Here is a 24,000-nt window from a genome sequence, read left to right as displayed (position 1 = left end):
AGACAGCTATTTTCTATTGTCAACATGGCCAAATCACCTCAACACATTCATATCCACTCTAGCTGCTAACTCATTTCTTACACCCGTTCTCACCCTCACTACTTCGTTCCTAACCCTATCTACTCGAGATACACCAGCCATACTCCTTAGACACTTCATCTCAAACACATTCAATTTCTGTCTCTCCAATCCATACATCACAGTTGGTACAATCACTTTTTCATACAGAACTCTCTTTACATTCATGCCCAACCCTCTATTTTTTACTACTCCCCTAACTGCCCCCAACACTTTGCATCCTCCATTCATTCTCTGATGTACATCTGCTTCCACTCCACCATTTGCTGCAACAACAGACCCCAAGTACTTGAACTGATCCACCTCCTCAAGTAACTCCATTCAACATGACATTCAACTTAGCACCACCTTCCCTTCTCGTACATCTCCTAACCTTACTCTTACCCACATTAACTCTCAACTTCTTTCTCTCACACACCCTTCCGAATTCTGTCACTAATCGGCCAAGCTTTTCTTCCTCGTCTGCAACCAGTACAGTATCATCCGCAAACAACAACTGGTTTACCTCCCACTCACGGTCATTCTCGTCTACCAGTTTCAATCCTCGTCCAAGTACTCAAGCATTCACCTCTCTCACCACTCCATCATCATACAAGTAGAACAACCACAGTGACATCACACATCCCTGTCTCAGTCCCACTCTCACCGGAAACCAATCGCTCACTTCATTATCTATCCTAACACATGCTTTACTACCTTTGTAGAAACTTTTCACTGCTTGCAACAACCTTCCACCAACTCCATATAACCTCATCACATTCCACATTGCTTCCCTATCAACTCTTATCATACGCTTTCTCCAGATCCATAAACGCAACATACACATCCTTACCTTTTGCTAAATATTTCTCGCATATCTGCCTAACTGTAAAAATCTGATTCATACAACCCCTACCTCTTCTAAAACCACCCTGTACTTCTAAGACTGCATTCTCTGTTTTATCCTTAATCCTATTAATCAGTATTCTACCATACACTTTTCCAAATACACTCAACAAACTAATACCCCTTGAGTTACAACACTCATGCACATCTCCCTTACCCTTATATAGTGGTACAATACACGCCCAAACCCAATGTACTGGTACCATTGACAACACAAAACACATATTAAACAATCTCACCAACCATTCAAATACAGTCGCATCCCCTTCCTTCAACATCTCGGCTCTCACACCATCCATGCCAGATGCTTTTCCTACTTTTGTTTCATCTAGTGCTCTCCTCACTTCCTCTCTTGTAATCTCTCTCTCATTCTCATCTCCCATCACCGGCACCTCAACACCTGCAACAGCAATTATATCAGCCTCCCTATTATCCGTAACATTCAGTAAACTTTCAAAATACTCCACCCACCTTTTCCTTGCCTCCTCTCCTGTTAACAACCTTCCATTTCCATCTTTCACTGTCTCTTCAATTCTTGAACCAGCCTTCCTTACTCTCTTCACTTCTTTCCAAAACTTCTTATTCTCTTCATATGAATGACCCAATCCCTGACCCCACCTCAGGTCAGCTGCCCTCTTCGCCTCAATTACCTTGCGCTTTACTTCCACATTTTTCTCTATATCTTTAATACTTCTCTACACTATTACTCTGCAGCCATTCTTCAAAATCCCTCTTTTTCTCTTCCACTTTTACCTTCATTCCACCATTCACTACCCTTCCTCATGCTGCATCCAACAAACTTCTTGCCACACACATCTCTTGCAATCCCAACAAAACTTTCTTTTACTAACTTCCACTCCTCTAAATTACCAGTTTCTCTTACTTTCACTTCGTCATACGCCATTTTCAACTTTTCTTGATATTTACTTTTCACCCGCGGTTTTATTAGCTCTTCAACCCTCACAAGCTTCCTTTTACATCCACCTACTCTATTCCCCCACTCTTTTGCTACAACTAATTTTCCTTCCACCAAAAAATGATCAGACATACCGTTAGCCATACCCCTAAATACGTGCACGTCTTTCAATCTTCCAAACATTCTTTACGTCTTTCAATCTTCCAAACATTCTTTTAGTTATCAACACATAATCCATTAATGCCCTTTCTACCACTCTTTCATTCGCCACTCTTACCCATATATACTTGTTTTTATCTTTCTTTTTGAAAAAGGTAGAACTTATCACCATGTCTTGCTCAACACATATCTACCAGTCTCTCACCACACTCATTTTCACCGGGTACGCCAGACTTCCCAATGACACCTTCTACCTCCACAGTGCCCACTCTAGCATTTAGGTCACCCATGACAACTACATAATTCCTTCTACCCAGTCCTTCTATACACCTAGTTAATTCATTCCAGAACTCATTCCGCTCCTCTTGACTTTTCTCACAACCTGGCCCATACGCACTGACAAAAGCCCAACATTCCCTACCCAACTTGGCTACCCCTCGCCCACATTGACCTAGATGATATCTCCTTCCATTCCACTACTATACCTGTCATCCATTCACTCAGCAATAAAGCCACACCTTCTCTTCCTCTTCCCCTTTCAATCCCAGACACTCTACCAGACATTTCACCAATCAGCACTTCACCTTTCCCTTTTTTTTTTTTTTGTCTCACACAAAGCCAATATATCCATCCTTCTATTCCTAAACATACTTCCAATCTCACATCTTTTACTCTCTATCGTACTACATCCCCGTACATTCAAACACCCCAAAACTAGAATGTGGAGAGCAGTCACTCTTCCCCCAGCTCCACCTCTTTGATGTCTCACAGGATTATAACACAGGAGAGGGGGTTCCCACCCTCCTCGTCCCGTCCCTTATAGTCGCCTCTTACGACACACAGGGATATGTTGGCGCTATTCTAATTGTTTTTATGCCCTGGAGCATATATATATATACACACACACACACACATATATATATATATATATATATATATATGTATGTATATATATTATATATACAGTGAACCCTCGCTACTTCGCGGTTCGACCATCGCGGATTCACCACTTCGCGGATTTTTTCCATAACCCATATATATACAGTAATATATATATATATATATATATATATATATATATATATATATGTATGCATGTATTTATGTATATATGTATGTATGTATATATGTAGGTATGTATATTTGTATATATATATATATATATATATATATATATATATATATATATATATATATCTAAAGTAGGAAGATGTGATGTAGTTCTAAGGGAAAAGTATGGAAATATGTCTGGGTAATAAGCAAAGCTCTACCTCCAGTTTGTTTCTTCATTATGATCAGAGATAAATGTAAACAAAACATTGGTTGCCATTTTTTATCGTGCTCTTTAGCGTGTTTAGGAAACGCATGATATAAAATCGCCTTTAATATTTGTGCCTGTTTTAGTTTAGGGTACTGTAGTACATGCATTAAGTGTTCTGTACATTAAAGGGTAGTTTGTTAACAGTACTACGTACAAGGGAAGGTTTTAAAAGTCTGAATATACATGTTGAATAAATAGGTAAATATGGTGTCACTACTTCGCGGATTTTCACCTATCGCGGCCGCGTCTGGAACCTATCTACCGCGATAAACGAGGGTTCACTGTATATAATATATTATATATATTATATATATAATATATATATATAAATATATATATATAATTTATATATATATATATATATATATATATATATATATATGTATATATATATATATATATATATATATATTATACATATACATATATATACACATATATATATGTACAATCATTTACATATACTGTATATATACATATATACATACACACAAATATATATATATATCTATATATATATATATATATATATATATATATATATATATATATATATATATATATATATATATATATATATATATATATATATATATATATATATATATATATATATATATATATATATATATATATATAAAACTAGAGTGCAGGGAGCAGTCACTCTCCCCCAGCTCCATCTCTTTGTTGACGTCTCACAGGATTATATACAGGAGAGGGGGTTCCCAGCCCCCTCGTCCCGTCCCTTTTAGTCGCCTCTTACGACACGCAGGGAGTTGGTGGAAGGTTGTTGCAAGCAGTGAAAAGTTTCTACAAAGGTAGTAAAGCATGTGTTAGAATAGGAAATGAAGTGAGTGATTGGATTCTGGTGAGAGTGGGGCTGAGACAGGGATGTGTGATGTCGCCGTGGTTGTTTAACTTGTATGTTGATGGAGTGGTGAGAGAGGTGAATGCTCGAGTGCTTGGACGAGGATTGAAACTGGTAGACGAGAATGACCATGAATGGGAGGTAAATCAGTTGTTGTTTGTGGATGATACTGTTCTGGTTGCAGACACAGAAGAGAAGCTTGACCAACTAGTGACAAAATTTGGAAGGGTGTTGAGAGTTAATGTGGGTAAGAGTAAGGTTATGAGATGTACGAGAAGGGAAGGTGGTGCAAGGTTGAATGTCTTGTTGAATGGAGAGTTACTTGAGGAGGTGGATCAAGTTTAAGTACTTGGGGTGTGTTGTTGCAGCAAATGGTGGAGTGGAAGCAGATGTACGTTAGAGAGTGAATAAAGGTTGCAAAGTGTTGGGGGCAGTTAAGGGAGTAGTAAAAAATAGAGGTTTGGGCATGAAAATAAAGAAAGTTCTATATGAGAAAGTGATTGTACCAACTGTGATGTATGGATCGGAGTTGTGGGGAATGAAAGTGATGGAGAGACAGAAATTGAATGTGTTTGAGATGAAGTGTCTACGGAGTGTGGCTCGTGTATCTCTAGTAGATAGGGATAGGAACGAAGTTGCGAGGGTGAGAACGTGTGTAAGAAATGAGTTAGCAGCTAGAGTGGATATGAATGTGTTGAGGTGGTTTGGCCATGTTGAGAATGAAAAATAGCTGTTTGCTAAAGGTGGTGATGAATGCAAGAGTTGATGGGAGAAGTACAAGAGGAAGGCCAAGGTTTGGGTGGATGGATGGAATGAAGAAAGCTCTGGGTGATAGGAGGATAGATGTGAGAGAGGCAAGAGAGCGTGTTTGAAATAGGAATGAATGGCGAGCGATTGTGACACAGTTCCGGTAGGCCCTGCTGCTTCCTCCGGTGCCTTAGATGACCGTGAAGGTAGCAGCAGTAGGGGATTCAGCATTATGAAGCTTCATCTGTGGTGGATAACGGTGGAGGGTGGGCTGTGGCACCTTACCAGTACCAGCTGAACTCGGTTGAGTCCCTTGTCAGGCTGGGAGGAACGTAGAGAGTAGAGGTGCCCTTTTTGTTTTGTTTCATTTGTTGATGTCGGCTACCCACCAAAATTGGGGTAAGTGCCTTGGTATATGTATATATGTATGATATATATAAAATATATATATACATAAATATAAATAAATATATATATATATATATATATATATATATATATATATATATATAGAAACAAAAATATATATATATATAAAATATATATATATATATATATATAAAATATATATATATATATATATATATATATATATATATATATTTATATATGTATATATTATATATATATATATATATAAAATATATACATATATAAATATATATATATATATATATATACTTATATATAAAATATATATACTTATATATATATATATATATATATATATATATATATATATATATATATATATATATATATATATATATATATATATATATATATATATATATATATATATATATATATATATATATATATATATATATATATATATATATATATATATATACTTATATATAAAATATATATACTTATATATATATATATATATATATATATATATATATATATATATATATAGCTGCATACATATATATATATATACAGTGCCCGTCATAGAGATTTGCTGCGTAGGAGATTTCAGGGGGAAAAACAGTTTACGCGGGCGGGAAAATATTCAGGAAAAAACAACTAATAAAGTAAATACATTGGAATTGATGGTTAACACTCACCAACCCCTGCCCTAGTACTTGATGGGCATGCCATGACGTTTCTGCACCTCCTTTAATCTCTTGGGGAGGGAATATGCCAATGACTGTAGGAGGGACGGGTCCAGGTTGTCCCAAGCGCGCTGTAGCTCCGCGATCAATTTCTCAATGGACGACGTATTTACGTCCTGTAATTGTCTTTTAATGATGGCCCATAAATTCTCAATGGGGGAAATGTCTGGAGAATTCCCGGGCCAGTCACTAATAAACTCAATTCCGCTATCTTTTAACCAATTTACGTTCTGCTTAGCGGTATGAGCAGGGGCGCCATCTTGCTGAAACACACACGTATTACTTTTCTCAAACGAGTCCTCTAAATGTTCGTTTAGCAAGGTATAATAAGAATCTTTATTCACCGACTCATTCTTAGGCAAAAACACTAAAGATCCCTTGCCCCCATACCCAAAACAACCCCAGACCATAACATATGCAGGGAACTTAACACTCGTGGCAAGGTACTTAGGGTCGAGTGGATCGGATGTTGGCTTGCGCCAAACACTCTTTCCCTTTGTGTCCCCCACAAAGAAAGATGCCTCGTCGCTCCACAAGACTTTCCTCCACCTTTCGAGGTCCCAATCTTTATGGGATTTAGCAAAAGCAAGCCGATCCCTCTTTTGTTTGGCGGTTATAAGTGGCTTCCTTCGCGCCTTAACTTTCGAGTAATTGAGGTCTTTTTGTAAGCGCCGCTGAACAGTTCTTATAGACGCACCAGCAACAGCGTCTGGATTTTCAGCCTTAAGCTGACGGGCTGTAAGGGTGGGATTGGTTTCGATATCCCTAGCAAGGACCCTTAAACCCCTCGGGCTAATAATCTTCGGCCTACCAGGACTCGTGTCTGCCTTCGGTACCTCCTTGCTTCCAAGCTCGCGGTACTTTTTCAGAATGTTCCGGATCGTTCAAGGCTTTACACCGGTTTTCGCACTAATCACACCTTTTTTCAATCCTTCCTCGTGAAGCTGTATCACTCGAGCACGATTTTCAATCGAAGTATACCCTGTAGACATACTACAAACACGAACAGAAACACTGAACACAGAAAAATGCAACGGCAAAAGGGGACCTGCTGCGACAGGCAAGAACACAGAACCGCACCTGGCAAGACCACAGAGAGCACTGCCTGAAGTCTGGTAGCAAGCACTTAGCGACGGAAGCTCTACTTGAGTAGCCAATTAGTCAATTTGTCCCAGGCGATTTTTTACCCGTAATTATGGGGTCGACCGATTTGCGTCAAAATGATTTGCCCATTTTAAAATCGGCAATTCTTTATGATGGGTACTGTGTATATATATATATATATGCGTAAAAATCACAGGAAAACGTGATGCTCAGATGCAGAAGAACCACAGGGAAAATGAAAATACAGAATATACACTTGAGTCCTGACTAGTTTCGTGATACTTCCTCAGAGGACTGATTTATTGAGAGAGGTTTCTTACAATTTATAGGGAAAGCAAAAGTACGAACATACATATAGAGATTTAGAGAACAATGACACTCCCTTACCCGCTACCTGGGCTTGACTCAGGTGTGCTTTCGGACTCCTCCTACGCACACCTGAGTCAAGCCCAGGTAGCGGGTAAGGGAGTGTCATTGTTCTCTAAATCTCTATATGTATGTTCGTACTTTTGCTTTCCCTATAAATTGTAAGAAACCTCTCTCAATAAATCAGTCCTCTGAGGAAGTATCACGAAACTAGTCAGGACTCAAGTGTATATTCTGTATTTTCATTTTCCCTGTGGTTCTTCTGCATATATATATATATATATATATATATATATATATATATATATATATATATATATATATATATATATATATATATATATATATATATATATATATACATATATATATATACATGTAGATATATATATATATATATATATATATATATATATATATATATATATATATATATATGTATATATATATATGTATATATATATATATATATATATATATATATATATATATATATATATATATATATATATATATATATATATATATATATATATATATATATATATATATACAGTATATATATACAGTATATATATACAGTATATATGTATATATATACACACATACATGCATACATATTCAGTGATGCCTCACAACACGAAATTAATTGGTCCCGTAAGGGCATTCGTAAAGTGATTTTTTTGGGTAGTGAGTCGCCTTTTACATGTAAATAACCTGATTCATTCCAGACCCTAGAAAAACACCACATTAAATGATTATAAAAGTGATATGCACCACTAAACAGTACTGAATATTTGAAAAGTACTGTATTTTTATAATTTAATAATAAATTAACATTTATAATCTGAAAAAGAAGTGTTTGATTTGAGCAAACAGTAAAAATACAGTAACAAAAATGAGTGAGGCGATGTCCGAAAGCGAAGTGCGGGGCGGTAGAGGAGGATGAAATCGGCGGAAAACGTTTACGTACTAGTGGCAAAAAACGTAAACTCTTAACTTTACAAAACAGATTTTTAAATAAAAGAAAACATTAGTACTTAATTTTAGGAAACGCATCTACAAATGGCAGGAAATATTAACACTCAACTTTACGATAAACTTGAAATAAATTTTTTTTTTTATTTTCTTTTTCTATTTAAGGGTAAGGGAGATGTGCATGAGTGTTGTAATTCAAGAGGTATTAGTTTATTAGTTTGTTGAGTGTAGTTGGAAATGTGTATGGTAGAGTAATGATTAATAGGATTAAGGATAAAACAGAGAATGCAGTCTTAGAAGTACAGGGTGGTTTTAGAAGAGGTAGGAGTGTATGAATCAGATTTTTACAGTTAGGCAGATATGCGAGAAATATTTAGCAAAAGGTAAGGAGGTGTATGTTGCGTTTATGGATCTGGAGAAAGCGTATGATAGAGTTGATAGGGAAGCAATGTGGAATGTGATGAGGTTATATGGAGTGGGTGGAAGGTTGTTGCAAGCAGTGAAAAGTTTCTACAAAGGTAGTAAAGCATGTGTTAGTATAGGAAACGAAGTGAGTGATTGGTTTCTGGTGAGAGTGGGGCTGAGACAGGGATGTGTGATGTTGCCGTGGTTGTTTAACTTGTATGTAGATGGAGTGGTGAGAGAGGTGAATGCTCGAGTGCTTGGACGAGGATTAAAACTGGTAGACGAGAATGACCATGAATGGGAGGTAAATCAGTTGTTGTTTGCGGATGATACTGTACTGGTTGCAGACACAGAAGAGAAGCTTGACCGACTAGTTACAGAATTTGGAAGGGTGTGTGAGAGAAAGAAGTTGAGAGTTAATGTGGGTAAGAGTAAGGTTATGAGATGTACGAGAAGGGAAGGTGGTGCAAGGTTGAATGTCATGTTGAATGGAGAGTTACTTGAGGAGGTGGACCAGTTTAAGTACTTGGGGTGTGTTGTTGCAGCAAATGGTGGAGTGGAAGCAGATGTACGTCATAGAGTGAATGAAGATTGCAAAGTGTTGGGGGGCAGTTAAGGGAGTAGTAAAAAATAGAGGATTGGGCATGAATGTAAAGAAAGTTCTATATGAGAAAGTGATTGTACCAACTGTGATGTATGGATCGGAGTTGTGGGGAATGAAAGTGACGGAGAGACAGAAATTGAATGTGTTTGAGATGAAGTGTCTAAGGAGTATGGCTGGTGTATCTCGAGTAGATAGGGTTAGGAACGAAGTGGTGAGGGTGAGAACGGGTGTAAGAAATGAGTTAGCAGCTAGAGTGGATATGAATGTGTTGAGGTGGTTTGGCCCTGTTGAGAGAATGGAAAATGGCTGTCTGCTAATGAAGGTGATGAATGCAAGAGTTGATGGGAGAAGTACAAGAGGAAGGCCAAGGTTTGGGTGGATGGAAGGAGTGAAGAAAGCTCTGGGTGATAGGAGGATAGATGTGAGAGAGGCAAGAGAGCGTGCTAGAAATAGGAATGAATGGCGAGCGATTGTGACGCAGTTCCGGTAGGCCCTGCTGCTTCCTCCGGTGCCTTAGATGACCGCGGAGGTAGCAGCAGTAGGGGATTCAGCATTATGAAGCTTCATCTGTGGTGGATAATGTGGGAGGGTGGGCTGTGGCACCCTACCAGTACCAGCTGAACTCGGTTGAATCCCTTGTCAGGCTGGGAGGAACGTAGAGAGTAGAGGTGCCCTTTTTGTTTTGTTTCATTTGTTGATGTCGGCTACCCCCCAAAATTGGGGGAAGTGCCTTGGTATATGTATGTATATATGTTTTTCTATTTTTTTTAGTTTACATTTTCTATTTTCTAAATTTAATTACACTACGTATTTTCTTCATCACTGCCACTTTTATTTTGTTTCTTAGCTGGTGCTTGGTGTGCTTCTACCAAAGGCCTCTTACTAAAATATTCGTCCAAAGAAGCGTGTTTCTGCCTGCTTCTTAAGATTTTCCTGAGCACACAACCATATGCCAGCCTCGTATTACTTGATTATTTCCATCTTCATCTCCCTGGAAAACATCATCCTCTTCTTTACCTTGACATCAGCGACTTTCTTAGGACCCATGGCTAATGATATATCGAAAGTATCACACGATAACAGTACGTACTGTAAAATTATTACAAAAGCAAAAACACAAACACCAAGTCAATGCGTACGATACTGTTGCCAGAACGAGAAGACTTAGGAACGCCGATGCACAAATGCACGATGGGATAGTACAGTAGATGCCGACCAATAGGAGAGCAGGATCTCCTGGTGATAACTAGTATTCGAGTATGGAGATGACCTATGGGAACGCAGGAGGATGGTAACAAGTTTATGGGCTGGCAGCTAGTGAATTTTAAAATCCCTCTCGGATACAGTCGGGCTCCTGCTCCGTACCGCCTTTCGTTGTCCGAAACATTGTTGGTGATACGAATCGTAAAATTCTTCGCATGTCCTTTCGTAAAATTAAAATTTTGTAAGCCGATTCTTTCTTAGCTAGAGGTTTGACTATATGTATTATACATATATATATATATATATATATGTATATTATATATGCATGTACAGTATATGTTTATGTATAATATTTATTATATATATATATATATATATATATTGTATATATATATATATATATACTGTATATATATATATATATATGTATGTATATATGCATATATATATACATATATATATATATGTATATATATATATATATATGCATATATATATATATACATATATATATATACATATATATATATATATATATGTATATATATATACACATATATATATATATATATTATATGTGTATAGATATATATGTATATATATACAGTATATATATATATATATATATATATATTTTATACATATACATATATATATATATATATATAACATATTTGATCATCCCTGATGACTTATTTTTCATAACTTCTTTTATTGGGTGAAATTGTTTACTTAAAAAATTAAAAGATGAAGTGAACAAATTAGATATATTTAACTCTGTATACTCAACATGTCTTTTGTGTATGCAAGAGATTGGAAAAATTCATGTAATTAAAATAAGAATTATTAGGGAGTTTGGGGGGTATTGGAGGGGACTTGCCTTTGGCACTTTGAGAATGGATAGTAATTTGTCAATGAAAGTTATACTTTTTCACTTATTTTTTTATTATTTTGCTGAGTTTTAGAGGATTTCCATGTACAATTTTTTTAAATTGGTCAACTGTAGATAATTGAATCTGTAGAAAAAGAGGGAAATAATTTTTAAGCCAATATTTTGTAATCATCAGTATATACCGTCATTTACAAATATAAGTGTAGAATTATGAAATTTTTTTCATTTGTTTTGCAGATGATTGTTCATCTTTAAATTCTTCTCCTTGGACCAGTGAACATGTCAGAAAACAATCCATTCCTCGACGTAGCAAGTCATCTCAGCCCCATTTCTTTTGGCAAATCAAAGTTGATGGCTCATGTAAAAGAAAAAAGTGCACAAAAGTGAGAAGAAACCCTTTCATTTTTCCTAATGGAGTATGGGAATCATTTGAAACCAAGCAAGCTAATCAATTAGGAGCTAAATTAAATGCTGGGGCCAGGTCAACTGAAGTGAAGAAAACTATTTTAGAAAGTAAAGTTCAACTTTTAGCAGAAAAACTTGGTTTGAAAGTCGATATAAAGGTTTCAATTAAAATGTTATTTGAGAAGCCGTTAGTTAATATATGTACTGAACCAATTGATCCAACATTTGTATCACCAAGAAAACGCTATTTACGGCAGATGGAAGACCAAGATTTTAGCCATCGTAAGAAACTGCATTCCGTTGTAAACAGTTTGTCGCAGATATCAGGAGAGCGACCGTCTTCGTCGTCTCCTGCCCATACTTTCCCAAATAGAAGTGCCATTAATTCGCAGACATCGTCTGCATATAGTATTGATTCAATATTAAACAATGAGACTGCCAATAGAAAAAGTGAGTCTTTTCTTAGAACTTTATTGAAACCTGAGCCCAAGCCCGGTGTTCCTCAGTCAAGAAGTGTTTCTAAAGAACGGTCAAATAATGAAGTGGTTACAAATACAGTAAAGATTGAAAGACCAGAAAGAACAGAAAGAGGAGCTCCAGAGCGGATAGAGCCATTAGGTACTGTTCAGAATAAAGATCGTAAAGACTTATTACCTGATCAGGGTAGATTTGCAGTAGAACGTTATCCAATGAGTGGATATGGATCACTGGGTAGCCTAGCCAGTTTGTATGGTATAAATCTTATCAACCCTCATTACATGATGTTACCCTCCTTAACTCCTCCCATGTCATCACAGCAAACTGAAATGGCAGTAGCTGCTGCAACAGCTGCAGCAGCAGCACTTAGTGGTTATTCTTTGAACCATTTACATCCATATCCACACATTTTTTCTGGGGGAATACCTACTGGCTATCCTCCTACCACAACCTTTGGACCATTAATTCGACCCCAGCAACATACATCAAGATCATCTCCTCATCCCATGGCTCACAGTCCAAGCCCAAAACCACCACAGTCTTCTAGTACACCTGCATCACCTCACATGAGCAGTCGGGGAGGCAGCCCTAGGGGGGCAACTTCCCCTTGGCAACCTCCTCCACCTGCACATCCTTTTTCACCACAAAAACCACTCTCATCACCACCATCACCACCACAAGGTCAGTAAATATCCTTTGTAACAAAGTAAATTTAACATATTTTTTAAGCTTAATTATACTGTACATGCATTGTGAATTGATATTTTTATTTCATCACAACCAAATCACTCATCACTCTTGATATGCTCACTTTCATGGTCTTCATGAGGTCCATGATATCACTTTTTTATATACACATAATTAGTTGCACACTTAACGTATCACTAATGCGTTCTTGTCCCTATTGATTATAGTTGGCCCTTGTTTTTCACGAGGGTCAAGTTACAGACACAGGTGGGATTAGGGAAATATTGCAAATATTGGTTGACTTAGGTTTGGCTAACTCCTAACCTAACCAGTCACTGTCCTTTGCCTATGAGTGGGTGCCCTAGCAAATGATTAACACTGTAAATACTGCCTAATACTGTTTTTATTTGGTTTCTATCACAGTTAATAATGATATGTACAGTGTACAGTACTTGTGAACACATGTATGGTACATTACTTTACCCAGTCATTGTCATACCCATTCTGTTCCTGTCTATTAATGCTGTAATATAACACTCACTGATACTGTAGTGTATATTACTGTAATATATGTATAGTAATATCACTACAGTACAGCTTAACTGTACTATAAGTATTTGGTTTTTCGTTTAGACAACTGGACACGTAGATTACATACATTTAAAAATAATAAATACAATATGTAGTTCATCAAAAGAACCTGTAGTGTAATACCCTCTACTGATTTGTGCATATTTTAACTTTATGATTAACTAAGTGTCCATATTTTATATTATAAGACGACCACTAACCATTTTTGTACCAAGTTCTACCCGTTTTCTTGAAGTATGACAGCTCCTTATGCGTCGTCGTTTGGGCAGTAGGCTCCATCTACAATACAGTAAACTTGTAATATTATTTATTTCATCTACTTTAATGCATCAGAAAATTGAAAAATAGCAAATTTCAGTAATGATTTAGTATAATAAAAAAAAAAAAAAAAAAAAAAAGGATTTTGACGGAAATATTTATTTTTGGATGAGATAGCCATGTCATCCTGATTGAAGTTCCTTTGGTGGCTTCCTACTGTATAATATTTCTGCGAGTGATATTACAAGAGAATTACCATCGGGTATCACGGGGTTCCAACCCCCAGAACAACTACCCGTAGATATCGTGTATAATCAGGGACGTATTGTAAGATAACCATAGATATCTTCACCCCCAATAGACTTTACCCAGTCTAATCCACTAAGGGGCAGGATAAAGGAGGAGCCGTTACATACCCTCTCACCTTTCGGTGCTCCCATACGTCTCTGGCGCCTTATTCCACATCGCAACGGAACTACTGAAAAAAGGAGCATCCTATGAGGAATTGGGGTGGGACGCAGTAACGGTCGGGCCATCAAGACGACATGCTATCTCGCCCAACAATTGATTTTTCCTACGTCAAAATCCCTTTTTTGTGCTCAAGCCATGTCTTCCTGATGGAAGTGTACAAGAGAATTACCTATTACTCGGTAGGAGGCCTCGAAGAAAGATCCCAATACCGAAATGCGCTAACCGGATTACTCCGTCAAAGCATAGGTATGAAACTCAACCTTTATTCCCGAACAATAATAAAGCTGTATTTGATAAGTATGATGACCTGTTAAGGAGGCAGAACAGGTCCAAATCACCACCTTCCACAATGGGGAAGACATCCAATATTAATGGTGAGATGTCAAACGGCTAAAACCATGGTAGGCTCAGTGAGTAAAAAGTAGGGAACAAATACTCATCATAAATAGATAATTAAGCCTGTTCAGGAAGGATATAAATTAATTAAAAGGCATGCAAATTAAAAGGCATGCAAAAATTCAGTCTTTAATTTACAAAATTCATAGCAAAGAGTAATAACAATTAATATAATTAGCATAAAGACAATATTGTTGTACCCAGTAATACATACCCAATATAAATTTACCTTTACATAAGGTTTCATGAGGGAAAAATTCAAAAACCTCTCATAAGACACCGGAAGGAGCTTATGACAAAATAAGATAAATAATAAAGACAAAATCTTATAATGAAACACACAAATTGAACTCTAGTCTAACCGATACCAAGGTAGATATACTATAGTTGAACAGGTACAATCTAAATTCAAAGATACAGTAATGAATCCTCAAAATAAAAAATTTTGTTAATGATCCTGAAACAAAAACTCACTGTTTACTCATTAAAAGAAATAAGCTGGAAGAATGGCGAGGGACGCACTTGAGGGCTACGTCGATGCAGCAGGTTTGATAACACTACCCGCAGCCACCACAAAATGACTTATTTCTTCCAATTGTTTCAGATAATGCCTGAAGAACACCCTGGTGGACTTCCAACCTGTATATGCCTGTAAACCCTCAAAGGACATGTACTGAAAAAAGTTCATCGAGGAAGCCACTTTCCTTGGGTCTTGACCCAATGGCATACTAGCTGGGTCCGCTCTTCTTATAAAATAAGTAATCTTCGCTCTCACTTGATTCAAAGACAAATCTGATCCTACCGTTTCACCCTTAAATAACTGACCATTTTTAAAATGCGCCGTTCTTAAAAGATACGCCTTTAAACACTACACGGGACACAGGGTAAGATCACTTACTAGGGGAACTATTTTCCACGGACCCCAACGTTTAGAGGGAAGCTCATTCTTAGCTAGAAAAGTAGGATCGGGATTTAAATTAATTTCACAATTATCCACAAATTCAATATGACCCTCGTCTCCAGAGAAATAGCCACAATCTCAGTAACACGAGCATCAGAAGCCATTGCAATTAGAAAAATAACTTTGAGTCAGATCACGAAGAGAAGCAGTTTGATTGTCAATTTCCGAAGGAAATTGTAACACTTTATCTAAAGACCATGAGAGAGGTTTCGGCGGAGCCGACGGTCTTAACCTTGCACAAGCTTTCGGAATCTTATTGAAGAGATCCAAGTTGAAATCGATATCGAAAGCATATAGAATGGGTCTAGCAAGAGCTGACTTGTACGACGAAATCGTAGAGGAAGCTAGACCTTGCGCATGTAAGTCAATAAAAAAACCCAAACAAAAATCCATGGTAATTGAATCTGGATTCTTGTCCTCAACGTATTTGACCCATTTCTTCCAAGGTAGTGGAAGTTTTATAATTTTCTGCAAACGCCAACTTGTCACGTAGAATTTGGAACCTCTTTTCCAAAGCTAAGACGAAAAAATCATGAGATGAAGGTTGTTTATTTTCCATAATGAAGCATAGACAATCTTCCTCTGTACTTCCTGGAACAAAATTGGGTTGGGCAACAGCACCAACTTGGGGCTCATTTCTGTCAACATGAGGAACCAGTTGCTCTTCGGCCACAGAGGAGCAACCAGGGCCGCTGTCCCATTTAACAATCGAAGCTTGTCCAGAACCGTCATGAGAAGATTGAAGGGTGGAAACAGGTAAATCCTCTCCCACTGATTCCAATCCAGGGTCATCGCATACATGCTCACTGCTGCTAGATCCATGTTTGGTGCTACATAGCAGGAAAGTTTCTTGTTGAGGCTCGTCGCAAACAGATCAACTTGAAGTCCAGGGACTTGATCCTGCACGAAAGAGAATGATTTTCCGTCTAGAGAATATTCCGTCTCTAGAGGTTGTGTCTGAGATAGGGAGTCCGCCATCACATTTCTTGCTCCGTGAAGGTGGGATGCTGACAGATGCCACCCTTTCCTCTGTGCCAACGTAAAGGTGGCTAACATTACATGATTTATTTGAGAACTCAACCCTTGCCTGTTGATGCAATGGACTATTACTTTGCTGTCGAGGGCTAAACGAATGTGAATGTTCTTCAAGTGTATCTTTTTGATGGACAAGATGACTGCCATGGCCTCCAGAATATTTATGTGGAATTGTTGAAATTTCTGGGACAAACCGCCTTGCACTTTCTTGAGTGGGGTATGAACCCCCCAACCGTCCAATGAGGCGTCCGTATGAAGAATCACTACTGGAGGAGGAAAGCGCAACGGTATTGTCTGTGAAAGACTTTTGGCAGTGGACCACGGTCGAAGTTGTCTTCAGAGTAACACTGGGGTCTTCTTCTGATGGTCGCGAAGAGCTTTGGAGGCTCTCCGTTTCCAAACTCTGCTTGCATCTTTGAGCCGTACTTTGAGGACAGGGTTTGCTACCGAGGTGAATTGCAAAGAGCCTAGAATTCTTTCCTGGTGTCGCCTGGTGGTTGTTCCTGACTTGATCAGAGACCGGACTGACTTCGCTATTTCTTTCCTCTTGGAGGGAGGTATAGACAGGGAATGAGACTGTAGGTTCCAGTGAATCTCCAGCCACTGGAAAACCTGAGCTGGGTCCAGTCTTGACTTCTTAAAGTTGATCTGAAAAAATCCTAGGGACTGCAGAAACTTGACAACCTGAGAGGTTGCTTCCGAGCACTCCAGTGCTGAGGGAGCCCACACTAGCCAGTCGTCCAGGTACGCCGCTACTTGAAGGCCTTTTTCTCGAAGTTGTTGAACGACTGCATCGATAACCTTCGTGAAAATTCTCGGAGCTATGTTGAGCCCGAATGACATAGCTCAGAATTCATAAGCCTTTCGCTCCAGGCTGAAACCAGGGTAGGAGGAGAAGCGTTACCATATCGGAAGATGCCAATAAGTGTCGGTAAGATCTATAGCGACAGTAATCCTCCCGTGGTAGTAAGGTCCGTATTTGCGAAATAGTCAGCATCTGGAACTTGTCGCACTGAACAAACAGGTTTAGAAGGGGCAAGTCAAGAATAGTTTGAGGCATAATCGAATCTTTCTTTGGCACGCAAAATAGACGGCCTTGAAGTCTCATAGATCTCGTGCAATGGATAACTCTTTTCTTCAAAAGGTCTTGCACATATTGCTCCAAATTAGGTGTTGACTTCTGGAAAAATCTCCTAAGCTTTGGAGTCTGTTTCTTCCACTTCCAACCCAAACCGTTGGAAATGACGCTGTGTGCCCAAGGTCTGAATGCCCACCGGTCCTTGAACAAATTCAGCCGTCCCCTTACCGGAATATCCTCATTGTTTGAGCTGAGGATGTGCACCCCTTCCTCCTCTGCCACCTCGATGACCACGACCTCTTGATCTGCCGCCTCTTTCTACCTTATGTGATCAAAAGGACGCGACCCCTGCTCATACACCAGATTGAAAGCTGGGGATTGTGAAGTCACAGGATGATGAACGGCAAAAATGTTCTGAGGGACATTGGCAAGGGAAGGAGCAAACTATCTCCTGAGATAGGTTGGTTTGCGGGACCTTTTTGGCTGAGGTCCTACCCCAGGAGTGAATTCCCTCTTTAGAGAGATTCCCCACATCTGGAACCGGCTCTTATTCTCAGCGGCAGCTTTATCTAACACCTCCTTCACTAGCTTCTGGGGAAACAGGTCCTTACCCCATATACAAGAGTCGATGAGACGTTTCGGCTCATGACGTATAGTAGCTGAAGCGAGAACATGTTCTCTACAGACTCTACTAGCCTGAAAGAAAGCATAGAGATCCTTCATAAATGTACCCAGATAAGTTTTAGCCAACAGGGAAAAGACCGGGGCATCAGTAAAATTCCCTATCATCATTTCCATAAAGCACTGGAGAGACATCGAAGCTGATAGTCTCTCCCTAGCCTCCAATTCAGCTTTAAGGAGGTGTTCAGGTATCCTGGGCAATTTCTCATTGAATGGACAACTGGCTACATCCTTATCCAGTTTACCTTCTGAAAAAGTAAACTGGACATCCATCCAATGGTCAGCATCATGTGGAAGAACGAGTGACATACAGTAGGTCTACAGTCTTCCAACGCCGGGAGAGATTTACCTTCCTGAATGGCCTTTTCCACACCCATGAAGCCCCTTGAAGCAAAAGGGAAAACCATCGTATCTGGAGCTACAAAGGTGGCTAACCTTTTTCCAAAAGTACTTAGCTGTGTGTTAATACACTATGCTGTTTTCATTTCCTTCACGGCTAGGTGCTGGGCTCTTGTGTGTTCCAGAAGGATATTTTCTTTAGGGATAGTATCATCCTTCAATGGAACTCCTTCAGCTAACCTCACATAGCAAAAGGGATAGGCCTCAATATCTGGATAAAACTCCAGATCGGCTATCAGCCTGGAGCCTAACCCTTCGCCAATGTGGAGGATACCCTCAGAAAGAGCCGCGTGACCCGCGTACCTCCATGGATTCTGCTGCGTACAGAAAGGTAGCTGAGAAGGCAAGACTTTAACCTTACCCGGTTCCTCCTGAGACTTGAAAGCCTGTATCTCCTCATACAAGGCTTTAACCATCAATCGTTGATATTGTTGAGTCCCTTCCATGAAAGCCTTCATGATAGCTAAGAGGGACGAGTCTTCCAAATTACTTAGAAATTTAGGGGGTTTTAGTTCCAAAGGCTCCACGGGAGGCAGGGGAGGAAATGTAGCAGGCGTCGCTCCCGACACTGAAGATGTAGTCATTGCCGTAGACAGGGAGACCGCTGTCGTAGTACTAGTTGAAATGGCGGAAACAACTGAGTCCCTAACAGACGCCACACTATTATCATCCAACTCAGGCAGGTAAGAATCATCCACTGGAGGGAGAGGTTCATCATCTGATTCCACAGTCGAGAGTAGAGCCGATTCTCTACCCGGAGATAGAGAGGAAACTGTGGACATGTTTTCAAGGTTGAGGCTCATAGCACCTAAAGCCTCCTCCACATGCAGCTGGAGTGTTGGTATGGGCTTAGGCTGGAAATAGCCCAAGACTGAGTCAGGTGCCGCCTTACGGAAGAGGATATCCTTCCACTTTGTAGATGGAAGGTAAGGAGCCTTTGGATCAGCATTCTTCTTGAATCCCCTGACCCAGGTACGAAGGGATCTTTGGAAGAACATCCGGTCATCTTCAGAAATATTTTTCGATATCCACCCCGAGTGATGCATGTCCTTACATACATTGCAATCTTGAGGGTCCCAGTAAGAGACTGGGCCCTTCATCCTCTGACACTTGGCATAAGACCTGCAAGTGTCATGACTGCAAGGGTGCCTCACGGTCCTGGCACAAATCTGCACTCTGCAGTGCATCTCCTTCGAAGACCCCGCCTGTAAGGAGAAAACAAAGAGATATGAGTACAAGTGTCTCTAGCAGTCACCAAAGGCTGAAAATAAGGGATTAGTAACATTTTATGATGACAATTAAGGGAATAGTAATCCCCAAATTGTGTGTATTGCAATTGGTGAGAAAGCAAGAGATAAAGAACAAAATATCCAAACCCCTATTAATGGCGTTAGATTGGAAAAAAGGGATTTTGACGTAGGAAAAATCTATTTTTGGGTAAGATAGCCATGTCGTCCTGATGGAAGTTCCTTCTGACAACATTCTTCTGTATAATATTTCTGCGATTGATATAACAAGAGAATTACCATCAGGTACTGTATCACAGGGTTCCAACCCCCGGAACGACTACCTGAAGATGTCGTGTATATCAGGGATGTATCCTAAGGTAACCATAGATATCTGCACCCCAAACAGACCTTACCCAGCGTAATCCTTTAAGGGGAAGGATAAGTGGGGAGCCGCTATATATCCTATCACATTTTCGGTGCTCCCATACGACCCCGCCTCTTCATTCCATGTCGCAGCTGAGCTACTGTGAAATAGAAGCCTCCAACGAGCAAAGGGGTGGTAGAAAAAGGAAGTAACAGGCGGGCCATCAGGATGAGATGACTATCTCACCCAATAATAGATTTTTTCCAACATCAAAATCCCCTTTTTTAGCTCGAGCCATGTCGTCCTGATGGAAGTGTAATAGAGAATTATCTATACTCGGTGTGAGGCTTTGCATGATAAACCTCAAAGTAAAAAGTGCTCCCTACCTATGTGATGAAGCATAAGTATTGAAGTATGATGGTAGGTATGCATCAACCACCCCCGTGTTGAAGAACACTCCTCATGAAAGGCGGGATGTTATAAACACGACCAATATCATAAGCTCAGTGAGTAATCAGTATGGAACAAAATACTCATCTGCAAGCAAATCCATTAAGTTCATTAAGGGTAGAAAGTAACCATAGTAAGTTCATTAAGGGTAGAAAGTAACCATAGTATACTAAATTTATAGCTACTAAAAGGAATTAGGTCTAGCAAGAAAATGCATCCAACAGTATACAACCTTTTATTACCAAAATTTTTGAGCAAAAATTTTTATAAGTGAAATGATAAGCATTTTGATCAACTAATGTACCCAACTATATACACTCGAATAATTTGTACTTGATTTATCATGAGGGGAAAACCAATTAATATGCCCTAAAACCCCATAAAGAAGGGGGCTTATGACAGAAATTAAGCAAAATATGGCCAAATACAAAATACAGTTGTATACCTAACAACGTAAACTGAACTATTTTAAACTCAGTTCTAGAGTAGGTATACTATAATAGAATTAGGTACACATGTAAATTCAGAGAAACTAGATTGAATCCTGAAACTAAAATTTGAATTGTTTAAGATGATCATGAAGCAAAAACCAACAGTTTACTTATTAAAGAAAATAAGCTGGAAGAATGCTAGCGAAATAACTGATAATGATACAGAACATAATATTAACTGGAAAGAAATTATTTTTTCACACACCAAGGCCCGCCTGAACAGACCTTTAGTGTTTGGTGGAGGGCGAGAAATAAACCCCTAAAAGTAAAAGTAAGTAAGTAATGCCCAGGGATGCACTTGAGGGCTACGTCGTTGCAGCAGGTTTAATAACACTACCCGCTGCCACCACAAAGTGACGTATTTCGTCCAGTTGCTTCATATAATGCTTGAAGAACACCCTGGTGGACTTCCAACCAGTATAAGCCTGTAAACCATCAAAGGACATATACTGGAAAAAGTTAAGTGAGGAAATCACTTTCCTAGGGTCATGACCTAAAGGCATGCTAGCTGGGTCCGCTCTTCTTATAAAATATGCCAATTTTGCTCCCACTTGTTTCAAAGACAGTTCTGATCCCACCTTTTCACCTCTAAATAACTGACCTCTTTTAAAATTCTTTGTTCTGTCAAGATAGGTCTTTAAACACTGCACTGGACACAGAGTGAGATCACTTACAAGGGGAACTATTTTCAACGGTCCCCAACGTTTAGATGGAAGCTCATTCTTAGCCAAAAAGGTACGATCAGGGTAGAAATTAACTTCACCATTGTTTGTAAATTCTATGTGACCCTCATCCCGAGAGAGAGCCACGATTTCACTAACTCGAGCACCAGAAGCCATAGCGATTAGGAAAATCAGTTTTTGAGATAAATCTTGAAGACGCAGTAACACTTTATCCAACGACCAGGAGATCGGTTTCGGAGGAGCCGTTGGTCTTAACCTTGCACAAGCTATCGGTATCTTGTTGAAGAGGTCCGAGTTAAAATCTATGTCAAAGGCATATAAAATGGGTATAGACAGGGCTGACTTGTATGACAAAATCGTGGAGGATGCTAAACCTTTCGTATGCAAGTCAATCTGAAACCCTAAACAAAAATCCATAGTGATAGAAAGTGGATTTTATCTTTCACATATTGAACCCATTTCTTCCACGAAGTTTCGTACTGATTCAAAGTAGTGGAAGTTTTATAATTTTCTGCAAATGCTAATTTGTCTCTTTGAATTTTGAACCGCTTTTCTAGGGCTAATGCGAAAAAATCATGAGATGAAGGGTCTTCCTCTGTACTTCTTGGGACAAACTCTGGCTGGGTAGAGGCACCAACCTGGGGTTCATTTCCATCACTATGGGGTACCAGTTGATCTTCGGCCACAGAGGAGCAATCAGGGCTGCTGTTGCCCTGAACGAACAAAGCTTGTCCAACGCTTTCATGAGAAGATTGAAGGGTGGGAACAGATAAATTTTCTCCCACCGATTCCAATTTATATTCATCGCATCCATGCCCACTGCCGCCAGGTCCATACTTGGTGCCACATAACTGGGAAGTTTCTTGTTGAGACTCATCGCAAGCAGATCTACTTGAAGACCAGAGATTAACTCCTGCACGAAAGAGAATGATTTTTTGTCTAGAGACCATTCCATCTCTAGAGGATGTGTTCGAGATAGGGAGTTTGCCATCACATTCCGAACTCCGTGAAGGTGAGAAGCTGAGAGATGCCACCTCTTCCTCTGAGCCAACGAAAAAAGGCGAACATTACATGATTTATTTGGGGAGATTTTGACCCTTGCCTGTTGATGCAATGAACTATTACTTTGCTGTTTAAGACTAGCCTGATGTGAATATTGTTCTTCAAGTGTAACTTTTTGAGGGATAAGAAGACTGCCATGGACTCCAGAATATTGATGTGGAATTGCTTGAATCTCTGAGACCAACTGCCTTGCACTTTCTTGAGTGGGGTATGACCCCCCAACTTTCCAATGAGGCATCCATTTGAAGAATCACTACCGGAGGAGGAAAGCACAACGGAATTTTCTTGGAAAGACTTCTAGCAGTAGACCACGGATGAAGTTGCTGTCGTAGTATTTCTGGGGTCGTCTTTTGATGATCGTGGAGAGCTGTGGAGGCTCTCTTCTTCCAAACTCTGCTTGCATCCTTGAGTCTGATCTTGAGTAGATGGTTCGTTACAGAGGTGTACTTTAATGAGCCCAGAACCTTTTCCTGGCAACCCCTGGTGGTCCATCTCAACTTGATCAAAGAACGGACTGACTGTGCTATTTCTTTCCTCTTGGAAGGAGGTATAGACAGGGTATGAGACTGTAGGTTCCAATGAATCCCCAGCCACTGGAAAACCTGAGTGTAATTCTGTCTTGACTTTTTGAA

At 39.1% G+C, this 24,000-nt stretch overlaps 1 protein-coding gene across 1 annotated transcript in view; it reads left to right on the top strand.

Annotated features, from left to right (window-relative positions):
- LOC137646442 (uncharacterized) overlaps positions 1–24,000 on the top strand; it is a 112,555-nt gene that overhangs the window by 5,534 nt on the left and 83,021 nt on the right. The window contains exon 2 of the mRNA XM_068379541.1: positions 11,888–13,213. Coding sequence (XP_068235642.1) covers positions 11,888–13,213 — 1,326 coding nt within the window. The remainder of the gene's footprint in view (positions 1–11,887; positions 13,214–24,000) is intronic.

Source organism: Palaemon carinicauda, chromosome 9 (genome assembly GCF_036898095.1).
Source record: "Palaemon carinicauda isolate YSFRI2023 chromosome 9, ASM3689809v2, whole genome shotgun sequence".
Classification (NCBI taxonomy): domain Eukaryota; kingdom Metazoa; phylum Arthropoda; class Malacostraca; order Decapoda; family Palaemonidae; genus Palaemon; species Palaemon carinicauda.
This window is presented reverse-complemented; position numbering and strand designations above follow the sequence as displayed.